The 19,783-nt window shown below is 34.9% G+C and overlaps 1 protein-coding gene across 1 annotated transcript in view; it reads right to left on the bottom strand.

Moving 5' to 3' along the window:
- The window catches only part of LOC100375669 (teneurin-3-like), a 52,350-nt gene that overhangs the window by 18,679 nt on the left and 13,888 nt on the right, over positions 1-19,783 (bottom strand). The window contains exons 3-10 of the mRNA XM_006815537.3: positions 9,903-10,019; positions 6,043-6,591; positions 5,211-5,324; positions 4,068-4,262; positions 3,167-3,436; positions 2,882-3,073; positions 2,127-2,273; positions 1,305-1,512 (exon numbers count right to left, since the gene is read on the bottom strand). Of these exons, the coding sequence (XP_006815600.2) occupies positions 1,305-1,512; positions 2,127-2,273; positions 2,882-3,073; positions 3,167-3,436; positions 4,068-4,262; positions 5,211-5,324; positions 6,043-6,591; positions 9,903-10,019 (1,792 nt within the window). The remainder of the gene's footprint in view (positions 1-1,304; positions 1,513-2,126; positions 2,274-2,881; positions 3,074-3,166; positions 3,437-4,067; positions 4,263-5,210; positions 5,325-6,042; positions 6,592-9,902; positions 10,020-19,783) is intronic.

A 19,783-nucleotide genomic window follows, 5' to 3' on the forward strand; every position in this document is an offset into this window, starting at 1 on the left:
CAGAAATGCAAAACAGACAAAAACTTAAAATTCTAGCACAGATGGTCAATTACTACTAAACAGCAAATTAATGAAATGACTTATGGGATAAGTGGGTGGAAGCTGAGCTGAGTTTGTACCATATTTGATCCATATAGGAAATTGCAAAATAAATTTATGTACGGTAATAATTTTTGTGACAGTATCACTACTACCATATTTTTAAATATATTGAAAATTCAATAGTTTGATAGATTTCTAAGTTGCAAAATAAAAGCACTGTAAAATACATTCCTTTCAGTTTAATTATTGTGTTGTCATTTATTTATTATGCAAATTATCTGCAGATATGTGAACACAAATTACCGGTAAAAAAAAGTTAAGATACAGCTCAGCAAAGTTTACTGGATCAATGCGGAGAATACAAAGATGCCTAGAGTAACTGGTAATCAATACCAAGTGATGATAGCAACACTATTATACATTCAACCTTCCAGGTATCTCACAAATGGCTTTTACACAGAGAAAAAATTGCACACACAATTTGTATACACCATCAGAACCTTGTCACTGTGAGCCCCAGACACAATTCTAGCCTCTCGTTACAGTGAGCTGCTTGCAGATCACGTGTGTATATTCCAAAAAATTACTATTGAGAACAGTATAAAATAAAGTGGAAGCCAATATACAGAACAGTAAAATTGTCACTAGTAAAAATGTCACGTCTTTCCTAGTCTCATGAAAACTAAATCAATGTAAGGTAGAAACTCAAAAATACTCAGATATGATCCACTTCGCAATAAAATGTACTCCCAGCCAATAAAAGAATTTTGACTTAAGTTTGGGGTCATCAGCCCAGTTTTTGAAAATATGATGCTTATATTTTAGTGAGTGGCAACCATTTTGTCTGTATTAGAATGCTCTTACTATTGTTCCTATGGTGTAAAATATTACGTAATTTGGTAAAATGAAATTCACAATCTATAAACAAAAGAAATGTAGAAACAAGGACAATAAGGAGTCACAACGTTTACATTTGTGCCTCAAGTCACCTACAATGTCACACACAACCTCCTCCCTTCCCAGCCGTCAAAAAGCATTTTGAATTTGAGGGATTCCTTTTCAGTCCTGTTAGAGGGCGCAATGACCAAGACTGTTGGCGTACATTTTTTTTTTCAACACTGGGTTTCAAAAAATGGTGAATATGCTGTTTTGCTTCAACATTTTGTTCTGTGAAACTATTCTTTGAAATAATAATTTTTTCACTCAACAGAATAATTTCTCAAAAATGATAAGATTTCTACCTACAACAGTGGTTTACCTACCTTTCTGTAAATGCAAATGGCATAGAACTGAGTTGGACACTACTTGGCTCTGTTAAGAAACTAACATGGTCATAAAAAGGAGCATTGGGTGGAACATCATCTCTCAGTTTAATCAGGGACGATGGATCAGGAACACTTTTACACAATCCATCAGAAATACAATTCATTGCACTGCAACAATCAGGGTCCTGGCAATCAACAAGATTATCTGAAATGAAAAAAACAAAACAATTATAAAAGGCATAAAACTACCCCACATAAATAAGATAAGATAGTCGAAAATACAAATCACAAAAAGGTTTATTGATTCTTTCCAATGCTAGATACTACCACCTCAGGGTGAGCAACGTTTGGATGAAAATCATCAATGAACAGATACATTTTCTCAATAACATCATTTACATATGATTTAGATTTTGAAATGAATAAGTATCAGATTATTAGCAGACTATTTATTCAACCAACCAACCAACCAACCAACCAACCAACGCACAAGAAAAGATTCAATAAGACCCAGTAAACACATTTGTGCTTAAAAATTTTCTGGTTTGTCAGTTAAAAATGCGTCAACATAATAGCTTTTTTTTGTCAGAATTTTAGCAAAAAAAAAAATGTTTACATAACAAATCTAAAAGAAAATCCAAAGATAGAATTCTTGAATACATACTAGCTGCACAGAATCTGCTAATGTATAGTGGTGAGGCAATGGCCAAATAAAACGAACCTCGGCAAGCGACAATGTGCAGCCAATTCTGAAAAGAATTGATGTCAGAATGAAATGCAATAATTAAGAGCAGCATATATGCATACAGCATGGCTTACCTAAGTCATTATCTTTTCTATCATTACATCTGTCTTCAATACCAATACTACAGTCATGTCCCTTCCACTGTGCATTGCATACACACTGCCAGTCGTCATTTACCAATGTACATTCACCCTGTCCATTACAGGAATTGGGACACCCCTCTGGAAACAGAAATACTTTAATAACACTAACACTACATGAAAGATTGAATCAGAACTAGCCAATCATCATAAAATATGTGCAAAGTAACAATATTTTGCCTAAAAGAGAAAAGCAAGTACGGATAGACACAAATATGATCCCATTTGTCTAAACAAAGTACATTTCCAATAAATATTAGAGCTACTGAACAAATTATTTGTTACTTTGTAATAAGTACCCTTTCAGCTGGATTTGGGTGTTCCCAATAGTAAGAGTATACATACAACATGCATAGTTGTGCACATCTAAGCAAGGTAATATAAACTAGATGTATGTAATATCAACACATCGCTACCTGATGCTGTATGTTCTCATTCATTTTGAATATAGATGGAGGTTTTCTACAGGTGATGCGTTTACCTTTTTGTTATGCTTTATTTGCATATACCTAGGTGCAGTATGGGTGTACCAAGGTGCATTACAAATGTACCTGTGTGAATTACATGTATCTAGGTACATTACAGGTATATTTACCCAGGTGCATTGTTGGTATACCTATAGTTGCATTTATACCTGTCTAACTTGCTGAACAGTAGGTACATATATTTGGTGCTAATAAATGACTCACCATTGGAACACAGCCATCCATTCCAGCCCGGATCACAGCGACACACTGTATCAATACATAGTCCATGAATGGAGCACGGCACCTTACATTTCTGGGTCTGACATTCTGATCCGGTCCAGCCTTCCATACAAACACATGACGACATCTGGCATTCTTGGTTGGGGCCGCAATCACTGTCTTCATCACAGATACCTGTAACACAAACCAACAAATACTGAAATTGTGTTTTCTGGTTGCGTGCAGAAAAAAAAAAGTGCATAGCGCAATTAGAAATTCTGGACTTACTGTGAGAGCAATCTCGTCCTCCCCAGTCATCATCACAAATGCATCTACCAATACTGTTGTCATAGTAACCCCTTCCATGGCAGACTCTGTCTGTGTCTAAAGTCTCCCCTACCTCTGTGTCCTCTATGGGCAGAGACGGGCACACGGTGGTTTCAATCACCTCAACTGGTACAGGTTTATCACAAGAATCACCCATCCATCCATGTCCACAGTGACATTGACCTTCGAAACAGACACCATGACCTGAACACGATGGATCCAGACAATCCACTGAGGGAAACAAAAATCAACATTCATAAATCAAGCTGCATCTAAAAAAACAAAAAAATTACCTCTCCCCAAAAAATTACATAAATTTAACTTTAAAACATTTTTATCTAAAATTATCTAAAAGTAGATGTAACTGCACTGTAAGTACTAATATACTGTTTGAAAATTATAATAATGACTAAAATTCCCTAAATAGTGTTTTTATACAGATATCCCATTATTACCTCCAGTGGGAGATAGATTGTCATGAAATGTTTTAAGTATGATGAGCGAACTACTGTAGACAATGTCATGCCATATTAACCAATAGACAATATTTTTAGTACTTCTATGAGATCTCATGTTATGCGTGAATGGGATGAATCTAACGTCTGCTGCAAAAATAGAATGACCTAATTTTGAACTTTAATTTTTTTTTTTTAATTGATGTCAAAATAAAAATGTTTTCAGAGTGGAACATGGTGTTAAGATACCACTACTTCATCAAAATAGACCATCATCATATGTGAATAGCACAATATTGTGTAAATATCCCAAAAATTATTAAAAACCATTTTTTTCTGGTGTACTAAAATTCATGAGCTTGATGTAGCTTTGTTTGGATAAGAATGTCAAGATTTTTAGAACTTACCAAGTTCACAGAATTCGCCTTTAAAACGTTGTTCACACAGACACACACCGTCAATACACTCGCCATGACCATTACAATCTGGTATGATACATTCATAGTTTGGTACTGTACATTCGGGTCCTTTCCACTCTGGCTCACATTGACAGACACCGCCATCATATATACCCCGGCCAAAACAAAGTACAGGACATACACCTAGAAGAGTGAAACATTGCAAAAGTGGCTTAGAAGAGGACAATATCAAGAAAAACAAGTCAGACATATGGCACGAGAACCACATTCATTAAAACAAAATGGCCACCAGTCGGCCATTTTAAATCTAATCTGAAAAACAAAATTATTTGCATCAAGGTCCCATAATGTCTAATGTATACACCAAGTTTGAACAAAATCCATTTGTAAACAGCCGAGAAATGCTTGATTATTATGATTTTTTAGCACAAAAATGGCCGCCATTCGGCCATCTTGAATCAGATCGTGAAACAAATTGACTTGCATATGTATAATAGCATGTATGATGTATGTGTAAAGTTTGATTGTGATTGGTCCAGGCATTTCTAAGATACAGGTCTGGACGCACGCACACACACACACACGCACGCACGCACGGACACACGGAGGTCAAAACATAAGTCCCTATTTTCGGACTGCGTCCAAACAGGGACTACAAATTTGGGAAAATCTGTTGAAACTGATAACTTCTGTAAAACAAATCATTTTCTCAGTCCTTTTCAGCATTTGTTTGGACAGGATCACTGAAAGACTATAAACTGAATACCTCTGTAAACTGAAAAATGTTCTCAGTCACTTTGTTTTTCGGTTTAGGCAGGTTTAACTGTATGACCTCTATAAACTGAACACCTATGTAAACCAAACAATTTTCCCAGTACAATTAGCATATGTTTGTTTTACCAAACTGATCCACCAAAGCAATGAAAAAAATATAGTACCAATTATTTATTTACTAGAAAGCACAGCAATATTGTGTTTTGTACAACAAGAAAGACATATTTGACAGACTATACATATTTTAAAGTTAGTGCAGCAGCTCTCATAGGTATAATAAATATTGCAAACTCGTAGCATCTCTGACAGCCTATATAATCAAACAGAATACTCGTTTTGTAACAAGTCTAATCTCACCTAAGGAGCAATCATCACCGGTGTATGCGGGATAGCAATCGCATTTACTATCGACACAACGTCCATTACCATGGCAACCATTAGGACACTCTGCGTCAGTCTCTGTAGTAGGAGCTAGAAGACATAAATGATAAAATGATAAACATTTGAATTATTAAAACATTTTTTTTTTTGTAGGAGAGAAAATACAGATGAATTTACTAATCTGCTTGAAGAAATTTTACAAATGATGAAATTGGAGCCATTTTAGTACAGATGTTATCCAACGGGTGTCCTAGCAACAAATATAAATTTATCTTATCATAGATGGCGCCCTTTCACAAGCCTGTGGATAAGCATGCATAAGACTAGCGCAATAAATATGAAACCACCTCAGCATTTCAAAAAAAAACAAGAATAATTTTCCTGTTTGGGAATATAATTTGACTGCCCATAATTGATAATGTTCATGCTAAAAATTTAGTATACAGGTATACAAAAAAACACAATTTCTATCAAAAGTTCAACTCTGAACATAAAAATGAAAGGTCACATCATTTTTGAAAACTTCGCTTTTTTTTTGCAATGTGCACCACATATAGTAGAATGGGAAAATGTTTGTGTGTTTGTGGAATATGTTTTTTCTGATTCAGTGGATGTTTTACCTAATACAAATCAACCTTCAAAGTACAAACCAAATTATTTATTTATTAAACGTTGAACATCGATGCAATATTGAATACTTTTGATACAAAAAGGAGATTAAAAACGACATCACTCCATCAATTTTCCATGGGATGTGAACAAGACTGTTTTTGCTTTAGCGTTAGCGAACAATTGAATGTCAACTCACCTACATAGTTATTTGCATTTAGTATTATTTGTTGTGGTGTTGATCCATCATTGAACACCGCTAAATACCAGTGGCCGGGCAGCATATAATGAGTAAATATTTCTGAGTTCACAGTTGTCGAGGTGCTTCTCCGTCTCCTCGAATTCAAAAAAAGTTTCGATTCGATCGTTTCTCTAATTCCTTCTGTCAAGTCCCTTTTACGCAAGTCCTTCCTATTTTGAAATTGAAACCGCAACGTTTCTGGAATAGGATCATACACCTGTTCACCACTCCGTGTTTGTCTCTCTTGCTCATTTTCATAGTCCCTGTTCAGACTCTTCTCAAATACTTGCATAAAATCAAACTTTGTGTGAGTTGGCTCGTCTCCTTTCTTGCCGTACATGACAAGTTGAGAGTCGTTTGGCACAGATAAATTAAACTCCACGTATTTAGCAGTTTTTATGTATAAAATAGTTCTGAAGTACTTTCCTGGAGGAACGAGTTTTTGCACTGATTGCCCGGTAAGAAACACTGGTGATACTGTAGGAGACATCTTTTCTATTGGTTTACCTGAAAGATGAAAAGAACAGTCAATCAAGAACCGGTAAACAAGACACAAACATTCTTTGTAGGTATGATTCAATTATTGTATATTTTATTTTATTCAAAAGCATTAATGAGGAAATCTACGAGACTTGTTCAGACCTGTTGGAGACTGTTAGAATTTCATATAAGCAAGTTGGTGTTGGCCACCTTTCACATAATGTGTATTGCTACCTTTTACATATTAGGTACCATATTTTCTCTATTTTCAGCAAAAGGGCTTATGTAAATTAGAGAGGTGTTTCTATGGTTAAAATAAATATTATTGTAATTCTTTCACACAGTTTGTATTTGCTACATTTTATGTAAGTTAGTGTTGGCTACATTTCATAGTCTTGGTTATTTTTAGATCAAGATTTTAGAGCTCCCAAAAATAATAGTTAATTAATTAAATTCAAAAATAACACTCCCTATATCAAAATTATTAAGAAACAGAGCATAACCACCAGTCTATTCAACTGGCAACTTTTTCTCATTTTTCTGTTTTTTCCTATTACTCGATAATTTAACCAAAATACCCAAAACCATCTACATTTTCATGAAATTGAATTGATTTGGAATGGCAGTTTGAAATTCTGGCTATAATAGCCTGCATGGCCGGGGACAAAATTCGGAACTATTTGTAGCATAATTGGACAAACACATTTGACATTTCAGTGATCTTTTAAATTTCATGATTTCAAAGTTTAGTGTCCATCATTGATAATAAAGAAATATAATGAAACTATTATTAGTCGCAATACTATAAAGCAGTGACCATTTCATTGGGGCCACAGAGTACAGTATCTTGCAGGTGTTACTGTTATAGAATGACTGCCAAATTTTTTTTTATATGTTTTTCTACAATTTTTCATTATTTTTTGCACCAAATGAACATATTAAACATTTCATTTCAGACAGGTGTAGAAGAAAATACAAAAATAGACTAAACAAAAGCTGATTTCAGGGTTCATATATGTATTTTGAGGATAATAAAAACATGAAACAACATTTTTTTATATTTTTTAACCAATAGGGTGCCTCAAATCACAAGACAGAAAGCAAATCAAAAGATTGTTACCATGGTGACAATACCTTACTTCAGCCACCATTTTGAATAGGATTAAATAACTCATGTTTGGATTAATTTACTAAACAAAGATCTGAATTAACCATATAATGTTACGTGAAACAAATGAAATATGAACAACAAATACAGATGATGAAGATTTTTAACCCAAGTTGCATTACTTTACTGTCATTATAAGTGACTTTTAAAAAAACAAGCAGCCTGTCGGCTGAGATAGCTCCGCTGTTAGCAATGCACATGGCAATTAAAGAACAGAAGATATCATTAGAAAATGAACAAATCTGAGAGAGGTCCACATGTAGTACCTATATGTATAATATATCAAAGCAATTGGACTTGCGGTTTTCAACAAGAAGTCGAAAATATCACTTTTTACCAAAAATTACAAAAATATTCATCAAAATTAGAGAATTAAAGATATCATCATGAAATGAACAAATCTGAGAGAGGTCTACCCAAGGTACATATACACCAAGTATCAAAGCATTCAGGCTTGTAGTTTTCAAGAGGAAGTCGAAAAAGTAAAACATTGACACGGACGACGACGGACAATCACTCATATGATAAGCTCCGCTCGACAAAGTCAACAACGGAGCTAAAAATGCACAAAAGTTTACTGTCTGAACATCACACAAGTTATATATCCATCTCTTGCTAGAATTTGTTTACTTTTTTGTTTTCGAAAATCAAATGACACATTATGTAGTGATGTAATTCGGTAACTACGGTAATTTTTTAGATATACACTGTTTTTGATCTAAAATAGTTTTCTTATATATTGGTATTTTCAACTGGGAATCGAATAGCCCAGCAAAATCTTTAAAAAATTTTGTCACTAAAATGTTCTCGTAAACCTCAATCAATAAAACAAGAAACGTTTATACCAGACTGATTGTAAAATGGAACATTAATAAAATTTAGGTAGAAACTCTCATTAAATATGCATGACTACTTCACAAGATACCTTAACATGTGTCTGAGACATACTTTATAACGACTACCTTGATTATGCGCGAGAATAATCAATACCCAGAGAGAAGAAACGAGCGACAATGACCATTACTCAAGTTTTACACTTGAACATCAATCTAACTATCATAGCCTTCAGAAAGGCAAATTTTTTCCCACCAAAACATTTTGGTCCTTTTTATAATTTTCTATACTCCCCGGTAATTTCTTATTTAATTTTGGTTCAAATGGGAATAATTTCTCATTGGCTACATTTGCAAATCAAAAATTTTGAAATATCTGGGGGGAAAAAACCCTGTTTTTATCGATGAAAAGTGACTGAGATGACTTTGCGTTCAAAGGTCTCATTATTCAAGTGGTGCATACCCGCTTCATATTATGTATAATACAAAAGATCAATATTCTAGAGTAAACCAAGAAAACCATTGAGGTAAATGGAACATGACATTATATTCTACTTATCGTTACATCGAACATGACCAATTTTGTTTTTATTATGATCCTAGCGCTTAATCTACGAAATCTTAATAGCTCTTACATTTGTATTTAGTCATTGTCATAAATATTAAACTAATATGGGGCTTGTAAAATAAACTGAATGAGCCACAAGTACATCATAATGAAGCAGTCTATGGCTCGGGTGAAGATTAATTTGCTGCATTATATTTTTAAATCTGTAAAACTTGCTAAGAATATACCTGTCTTTTTTTTTTCTTTTTGCCGTCAAAAGTTGGAGAAGGCGTTGACCATTAGAAATCATGGGAGAAAGATGGCTGAAAGAATTGTTGAAAAAAATTGCAAGCTCGGCACGAAGAGAATAAAAACATGCATGCAAGTTGTTTCAGGAACAAAATGTTGGCACAATCAAAACAAATTTAATTGGACAGAAAAGACACTGCAAAAAAATTGCACCAGGGCTCTTCCCAGGGCATTTTAGAATAGGGGTCCATAACTCTTTAATTTTGGATAAGCACTAGAGCTATTTTAGCATAACAATGAATCAATTATTTCTATTATTACGCAAATTTTGCTTGTCAATCCCACTGTTCTTTCACTGTCTCAAACTCCAAACCATGCCCTTACTTTTATCTGCCTTTGGTGTAAAATACTCGCATACAATTTTTTGCAAAAAAAAATCATTATTTTTCAATATTGCAACTATTCTACATGTATTAAATGTAAAGAATAATTGACATAATTCACATAAAACATTGCTATAATCACGCAGTATGATACCGACCTGTAGTAAACAGATTCGTTGTTACACTACTCTCTGTTGTATCTTCGAATACACCGTAATCACCGTCACCAATCGGCTGTTCATCAAATTTCCAATTTACATCCAGAGCTCTCACCGCTACAAAAAATAAAATATAGACATATTCATCAGAGCAACAGAGATAACGAGAGAACAGAGATGTTCTCACCAGCTGTGTTAAATCAATTACACATGTCCACACCGACGCTCAGTCAGTCAGTACATATATTGATCTCACGCATGGCTTTATTAATCTATATCTTGTGTAAAAATTCAGTTTTATGCAATTACGGCATTGGCAAAATCCTATCTTAGAAAAGAAAACACAAGAACAATCACAATGATTCCATTTTTATATCACCGATAGCTAGATTTCATTGGTTAAATTTTAACCAATCAGAAGGAACCCATTCAACAGCACTGTACATACATTAAAAGATGGATACTGTGATTGGTCAATTGTCTTTTTCTCTTTAAAAAGTTACAGAATCATTCTTGTAAGGGAACTGATCATTACCACCAAGCCGGTTTCCTGTGAGTCTCCTGCGGCATGCGTTTCTTTACCGTACCGGCCGCTGCTTTACCGTACCGGCCGCTGCTTTACCGTACCGGCCGTTGCTTTACCGTACCGGCCGCTGCTTTACCGTACCCGAAGGTCATTAGCCGTACCGGCAAGGCCGTTACCGTACTGGCAGGAGGCAATTCACACTTCTGACAAGTTAATTTATGCATTGATTTTCCGGTTTACCGGTAAAATGCCGACCTGTTTAAATTTCAGTTTTATGCACAGGATCGCCTGAGAAAGCAAAACTGTAGAATTAATTTGAGTAGAATTTGTTTAGTTTGTAGTTATAGTCAGTTTATAAATCATTTTGTTCATGTTTGCTATGCAGTAGCTTTCGAGGTCAAATACACCACCAGGTCAATTTGTAATTGCGTCTTTTTATTTGTCAGAGATTAAACTTTACCATTATTATTGCATAATATTTACATTCAAGTTGCTACACATGATTTTTTTTGAGACCATGGAGCTCCCAGTACGTCCATGTGAACTGTTGGATATGACTACAGACGGAACTGCGTCTTTATTTTATACGATATTTTTATTTTTTTTAAATTGGGATCAGTGCTCCCAAATCAACTGAGCCGACAAAGTGGGTTACAAAAATAACAGTTCCATGAAAGTGGCTATATTTGTGTATGATGAATCCTGAGTCGGTAGTTTTGGCATGTAACCTAATGGTTTTGGTTATTGTTAAAAATGCACAGTGCAGACGTAATTTTGTTTTCATTTTTTCACTTTATCTGGCGCCAGTGCACGTGTGCTTGGATGTTTTTTTATTCAGTGATTGGGCTAAATATTTGACGACGTTGCCAACGTATTCAACATACGAAAATAGCATGTGTGTGCGTTTGCGTGAATGATAGATGCAGACGAGATTTCTCGTCGCAACGCGTTTTATTAGTTTATTTCCAACGCGAGTGGTCGGCGCCTTTGATTGCGTTTAGTTTGTTCTTTCATTCGCAAAATCTATCGCTGGCACCGTTTATTTTGTTATGTCTCACAACTGAATGTCCAAGCTGACTTTGTATTGGCTGTAATTATATTTTTTTTGTAAAACAAAAAAAAGTCCCGACCTTTCCAGTCTAAATCGTATTCTGCCCCAAACCAAACAGCCCTTTTCAGGGCCAATCACATGTTCCAAAAAGAGATATACCGGCACACTTGCACACTCTGTTTTGTTATAATAAAGTTACATTGGGGATTGTTGGAGGAGGTGTGTAAATATCGGGTAAATATGTTTGGACAATTCCATAAGCAAACTCACAAAATGAGGTCGAAAAGCAATAGAAAAATGTTGACCTAGAGCAAGGTCAAATTCCGTTTTACGCACTTGAATTTTATCTGGACTACGTGCACGCGTTGCGCGTGTTATTGTCAACAAAGTATCAAAACAGATTTTCGAACGCCCAAGCCCGAATTTAAATACATGTGAGCTCGGCCAAGCGAGTCACGCTGACACATTATGCAAGTATCATCGAATTCATGCGACAGGTTGAGACGTTTTATTCAACGTCGTGGGTAAGCTACGATGTAGGACTGTCGTTTTATAGCGTTACAGGCGATCATGAATATGTGAATAACACACATATATTGAAAAAAAAACATGAAATTTCAGAAAGACTTTTTTATTTAATTTATTTATTTGTATTTCGACGGTTGTCCGACTTTCTTTCCACTGTGTGAGCTACTGACAAATATAAACAAATAATTAACCCATCGAGTCCTCTAGTCGACTGGGACGTAACACTCTGTTGTACAAGTCATGTCCTTTTCAAATTATTCACTTTCAATGGGTGGGTAAAAAAAAAATCTTATTGTTTGCAAAATGCCCAATTAATTCATGCATGACTCACGGTTACCGGCAGGGCGCAGATCAGTTACCCGGGCTTTGTTTACCATGCATTCATTAATCGAAGGTGATAAATAGTCGGTATTGGTCCTATCAGTACGGTAATTGTCCGGCCGGTACGGTAACGCAACGGTCGGTACGGTAAAGCAACGACCGGTACGGTAAAGCAACGACCGGTACGGTAAAGCAACGACCGGTACGGTAAACCGAGTCAAACTCACAGGAAACCGGCTGGGTGGTAATGATCAGTTCCCTAACAAAATATTAATATAAATTTAATAACAGGTTATTAACATTTTAGTGTTTCTTCACGAATTAAACTTGTTTTTATCCGTCAGCAGATTAAAATACTGTAAAATCATTGCTGCCATCAATAACTTAATCGCAGAATCCTTGTTAATGATCCAATGCACTTTAATAAGTATTAATGCGAGTGAAGACGCTTGCATCTTATGTTAAAACATCACAATGCTGAATCTGATCATTATTGGTACAAAGCAATCTCGTAATTCAATGTTTTCTTAATGCTGAATGTCAAAATCCGACAAACGAGGCGATAACACTATTCCCTTAAGTACAAACAATGTCTCCAAATAGAAAGCAATTTAAATGTTTCCATAAAACATCGCTTGAAAACCAATATTTCACATAATGCCTTTATGCGAGGCATGAGAGATCCATAAAACGTCACATCAATATGGATTATATTTGCGTGTACACCAGACAGTATCTCGGAATGCCCCAAGTGGTGTGTGTGTGTCCTAACATCATTCATACCAAAATCACTGATACTCGATTTCACAGGATGGTAAATTTCTTTTCTTTTTCAAGAACACAGTGTGTCTGAGATCAGCTTGTTTTGAGTTGCTATTGAAGACAGGTTAAGCCTTTCACAGTATTCAAATAGTAAACAAGAATCTGTGCCCTTGCTTCAGTACATTGAGAGACGGCACACATCTAATAAACTGTAAAATACTTTATTTTAGCTGGAATTCATTTTCGCTGAAAAGACTTTTTGGGTGTTTTGTGTGGAATTTATTTTCACTGATTTTTGACAAATTTAATGTAAAATATAGGAAAAAAGGTAGATTTTATTTCCACTGAATCATTCCTTCAGCTAAAATAGCGAAAATAAATTCTAAGTGAAAATAAAGTATTCTACAGTAGTACAATGTGGTATACACACACAACTCAGTCATGTTGTCACACGTGCCATGCCATCTTTGGAAGAACCAATTAGACACATTCATTTCTGTGTTTTCTCTACTGGTACTGTTCCTTATATTAAAACCTGCATATCAGGTTCATTTATTTCTGTGATATATCCTCACATTGCAATCACAGTGATATGACTGTATTTACTCCATTAATATACCACCTGCTGAAATCCTCCATGTATAGCAGATATGCATGGTATATAACAGCAGGCAATGTGTACATCCATTACAAGTGTGTCTCAATGCCCAGTATTTCATATTACAATGATGCAGCATACAATACATACAATTTTATATGTGCTTCTTTTAGAGATGCGCTTCTAATAGGACAAATATGGTAATTGCATTTATAATATCATAATTTTTTTTAAATATTAGATTTAATTTAGATTTTTTCAGAATACTATTAATTCTTAACAAAAACATCCATGATATTATCATGTATTAATTTTCTTTATAACTTTAATAATCTACTATAAAAAGCAAGCTGGCTTGAAATCTCATTTTTTAATATTCACAATGTAAATTTTTAGGAAGAAAACAAAATATTTTACATATATCTTTTTGATGATGCGTCAATTTAACACAAAAACGCACAACAGAAATTGCAAATGCAATTTGAGGGTGATTAGTATTCCGTAACAGTAACAGTTTCCACACTACTGCGTTAGTACTCGGCAGCTAAAAGAAAAGATCTAAAGATAAAATGTTAAGTGAAGTAAGGCATTAAAATAAAATACATATCAAGATTCCATTATGATGTAAGTTCAAAATATCATACCACTACTCAATTAGCGTTTCATTCCACTCCTTTGAGATTTGTCGATAAATTTAAACTGAGGTACATACTAGAAAGTCTATTATGTAAATTTTTTTTTATTAATATTAAGCCATCACTATATTGTGACAAATAAGTTTTTAATTCCACTTCCCAGAATATGCGCATATGCGTTGAACGCCACACCAAACAACTTGTCCAGACTGAAGTTCACTGAACTTCACACACGCTGACATGCCAGTAGAGCACGACGTTCCAAACGACTGAAATAATGTAATGACTCATAGCGCTTCACACATCACACTTATACTTCCCTATTATTAACGCACAGTGTGTACCTCAGCGACATGTCTATTATTCTGACAAGGCATCGCTGGATTTTCATAACAAAAATCTAATTTCTGAAATGACCAATGGCAGAAAATCAGCACTGTCATACAGTTTTGAAGAAAATTTCATATTTTCAAGTACGTTATAGATTTAAAAAAAAAAAAAAAAAAAGCAATCGTTTGGAAGCATTACCCGATGCAAGCTCTACTTGTATTCATCTGTGACATAAAACTGGTAATGTACACATTGCCACATGAATGAGTAAACAATACACTGCCTCTGATTGGATAAAAATGATCATGTGATGTCAAGGAAAAGCAGTGTTCAACTAATTATTGTTAATGTTAGGTAGACATGCTTGGAAATTTGTTCAAATGAAATTGTTTCTCAACTGATAGGTTATAATGTTTGTACTAACCTTACACAATGTATGCCAATTATTTAAAGTGATACAACACACACTCTCACAATTGTATTCCCAACTTTTGTTGACAAGTTTGTGAACACGCCATGCACGTAGAGGCAAAGAAAAAATAATTTATGCAACTTAAAAATTGTGAACCCCCAATGCAGATAATGGATTAAATGAAGTAAAAGTGAAGTAGAATGTGCGAAGATTACAAAGTGAGTCGGGTTTCTCGTTACAGCCAGTCTACATTTTAATGTTTTACTAATTCTAAAGGTTGTTCACTATTGGAAAATACTGGAGGCCATTTTGTCAGCGGATTATACGGTATGACTTTTCCCAGGCATCAATTATACAGAAGTCAAAATAAGTTTATGCTTACAAAGCAGACTAGCAAATATCATTATTAGCCTGCAGCCAGACTTTAGACGAAATGGGACGAATAAATGAACTTTAATTAGGATTACATAAGGATGAACATCTTTGATCACATTTCAAAGATTAAGGATGACATTTTTACCAAATGACATATGATGTGCTCGCTGAATAGTAAACTACGAGGCAACCTTAGGTCATGCCTGTTCTCAACTTAATCAACCTTTGTGTGTAATTCACTCTCACAAACACACGATTCTTATCATTTGAAATGAGTTTTTCATTACCGGTAGTTTTTTTGATACAAGATCAATCAATTAATTAAGTCAAATAGAATTATAAACGCCATTTTAAGAGAAGAAAAAAATCCGGCATATTCCATCCTCATGTTCAATAGCCCTCCTGCGCAGATTGCAGATTTTTAAATAGATGGTAACAAGTCTAGTGGCAAAACATAACAACGTTACTGCCTTCCATAGAGGCATTATCTCAGTTCCACAAAGTGGTTCCTTACGCAATGACCCGGCAAGCCCGATCCATCATCGATGTCTGCACCCCGTCCCACGGGTACACTGGTATGCATGTTTTCACAGTTTCCCTAGAGAGTTGACTGATATGTCTGTCTCTAACTGTCGTCCCCGGAGATCAGTGGACACTAGACAGGAACCATACTACTTTGCCACCTCTACAGACACCTAACTTACTAATGCCACACTGGGTGAGCTCAACCAAATGTACCTTTATATAATACATTGTCAGAATTTGACAGTGTTATTGAATAGACAAAAATAAATGCATCTGATGTAGCAATGTGAATAGAACCATTGAAGAAGAAAAAAAACAAATTTGAGAATTTAGAATTCAATTATCAAAAATAATTCCATGTTTACATGACTTGCTACAATACATACAATACTTGATCTATTACTAGTATATCTCCAATGGACTTCCATGTACATGCATGCAAACCAAAAATGCATCTATTGTAGTGTAAACTATAGACACACATATGTCTATGTAAGCACATAGACTACTCCTAAAGCAAAAAGTATATTTGCTCAAATAGAAGGAAATCTCCAATAAAACCTTGTATAAACCAAAAATCATATTTGTTATATGCTTATTTATTCTTTATGTTCATTTTATATATTATTTACTTATTTCCCTACAAAATATCTGTACATGTATCTTGTAAACATGATTTAAAGTTTTCTCAGTTCCTAAGTATCCCACAATGCAATGACACTGAACAGCAACCACATTTCCCATTACCTAATCCCTTTGAAAACCATCACTAAAATATTCATGAATCAGGATCATTTTCCGATTCATTGCATCATGGGTAATAGAAGATAATGAGGAGAAATACAAATCGGTATTCAACATAATTGATTTGCGAAAGTTTTAGCACATTAATTGTTCTATTATAGTAAGCCACATTGTTTATTATAGTACATCAATTATCGAGAAAAGCATATTACTGTGAACTACTGTAAACATGTAAATTTTTGGCACAGAAAATTCATCCTGAGAAAATTGTTTGATTTGATTAAGGGCATTCACGAGGAGCGAAATCCCTGGTGGCTCCCTACATACAGAAACCAAATGAAACTTCCCATTCTAGATACATATAATTTCACGATCTTTTCTGCTTCACAAACTTCAACACAAAACTTGTTGCTCGTAAAATGTAAGCAGTAATACGGTACGTAGACATAAACACCAGGAAGACACGTTCACTGTAACATACAGCCGGAATAAGCCTAATCCACAGTAACGATCAAATCAAGCAATTCTCTGAGATTCTAAGATAGAAATATTAGACCATCTGGCAAAGACAGATAAATCCCTGTGGTATAATTACTAAAGTGATCTCATAATCTGGATGAACATCTCACCTAATCCACAACTTTAATCTCCTTTTTTTTCTCTTCACAATATTAAAGTTTTTTACAGTCACGTGTTCACAAGGTTATACTCATTACCTGCCATTCTATTAATGATTCAACTAACATGAATACTGTACACACACCTGGGAGGAAAAGACCTGGCTGGATAACTGCAGAATCAGCAAAACAACTACCAAGAGACACTGGTGCATGGTTACATGGTTAGCTCGACCCTTTCACCACCCTGTAGTCAAATTTATCCTTCCTCAAAAAAGTAGTTCTGTGAAGAACATTTCCTTCACTTGAAAAATTTATAAAATATACGATAAAAACTGAATAGCTCAACATTATCACTACCATAAATTTAGAACATGAAAATACTTTTTATCTACTTAATAAAACTTCAAAAATAAAAACATTGCATGCAGGAAAATGTGACATCGATCTCCATATTATGGCGACAGAAATCCTAAGCAGCGAAAGTGCTGAGGAAGCAGAATTAAGATTTTATCGTTGCCCTGGACAACAACAAGATTTGATTTAGACAACATAAAGCATGTATGCCTGAAGCAATCAACAGATTTGCTTCACCAATTCGTGAAAAATTAGTAAAACTAACTTGGGTTGATTAGGAAGTTGAACAGCCAGGGTAATGGCCGAGAAAACAATTCTAAATTTTTGATGAGCTGTGATCAGAAAATGCTATGATGGGAATGATAAACTGTGATAAAAGTCCAGCTGTGAAAACTAACTCAGCATAAGCCACTTGAGCTTCGTTTTCAATTTGATTGCCTGAAATACGGCTAATGTTTCTTCGTTAGATCTCCTCCGACCTGCAAACTTTATCAGTTTCTACTACGCACATGAAAAAAACCCCGCAGATTACTGAAAAAAAAAGCTGCTGGTAATAGTTTTAAACATGAGATAAAATGAATCTCCTTCAGGTGTTAACAGTCTTAAATTCGAATATACGAGTATGAAATCAGCATGCAAGAACTGATGGTCTATTTATTCAAAACAGCATGTGCTAACGGAATATGCATGGGAGTCTAGACAGAAATATGAGTCAGGAATATTTCATAATTTGTTATTATGCATAATCAATATTAAATTAATATTAATTCTTTTAAACTGAACAAAAGTATTTCTTTCAATATATAAATAGACCTTTCTCAGGGTCATCCCTAACATCATCCCAAGCATCATGAATGTGAAACTTATTTTTTTTTAAATGTAATAGAAATTATTGGGGACAACAATCTCCCTTGAAGACTTTTACAGGTCAAGCAAAGTGCCAGGATGTGTGACCTTTAGAGGTCAAGCAAAGTGCCAGGATGTGTGACCTTTAGAGGTCAAGCAAAGTGCCAGGATGTGTGACCTTTAGAGGTCAAGCAAAGTGCCAGGATGTGTGACTTTTACAGGTCAAGCAAAGTGCCAGGATGTGTGACCTTTAGAGGTCAAGCAAAGTGCCAGGATGTGTGACCTTTAGAGGTTGCACATACAGCCTATTCAGACAACATTTTTATAGAATGAAAAGTAATTTAAGATACAGTTGATTCAGATGCAGAGCCATAATTGGTAAAATGACATTAATCAAATGAAAGAATTTACATCATAACCTGGAGTGTTTGCAAATGCAGTGAGAGCACTTCAGAATGAACAAGAGGGCTTCAGAAGGAGCGGAAGAGCATCAGAAACTCTGTTAAACGTACTCCATATAATGGTCACCCAGTTATAATTGAAGAGTAAATTAAGATAACCGTGAGCAGAATCATAGTTTCAACATAAACCAACAACTAAAGCGATACCTTCTTACTGGAATCCCACACCTAACACAACATGTGGAATGTGTAAAAAAACTAGGTTTTGATATTCTTCTAACTCAAATGAAATGAGCATCGTGTTCATCTAAATGCCGCATCTTAGACAGAGGAAATGCGGAACACGTTGGAAGTCTAGATTAAAATTCTCTGCACTACCTTTAGTAGTTTAAGCAAGCTTTAGGGTGAGTATGGCTAACAAGTATGTCATTTGTAATACACTAATAATGTGGTTATCATGTACAGCATTCAGTCGTATATACTTCACTCCCCGCAGGCAAGTCAGCAAAGGTCATTTTCCTCACGTGGTCAAAAGAGATTAAGCCACCGAAAACTGTAATTTCATCGACTGATGTAATATTCATTTTTTCCTCAGTTCTCCTCCATTTCGAGTGCCTACAGCAGCACATAAAAAAACAAACCTATCCACGTATCAGGTGACTTTGCCACCTGAAAGATGTGTGGTGAAATATACTCAGCAAAGAGTACATTTCAATATTTATGTCATGTTGTGGTGAATTTTAAATTTGTAAAGCTATCGCTGAAAAATGCATGTATCTCCGCACAAAAGAACTCAACTGAACTGCAGTCTGGGTATCATAAGAAGCATATTATGTCTATACAAAATAGATAC

Source organism: Saccoglossus kowalevskii, chromosome 4 (assembly GCF_978046115.1).
Source record: "Saccoglossus kowalevskii chromosome 4, keSacKowa6.1, whole genome shotgun sequence".
Lineage (NCBI taxonomy): Eukaryota > Metazoa > Hemichordata > Enteropneusta > Harrimaniidae > Saccoglossus > Saccoglossus kowalevskii.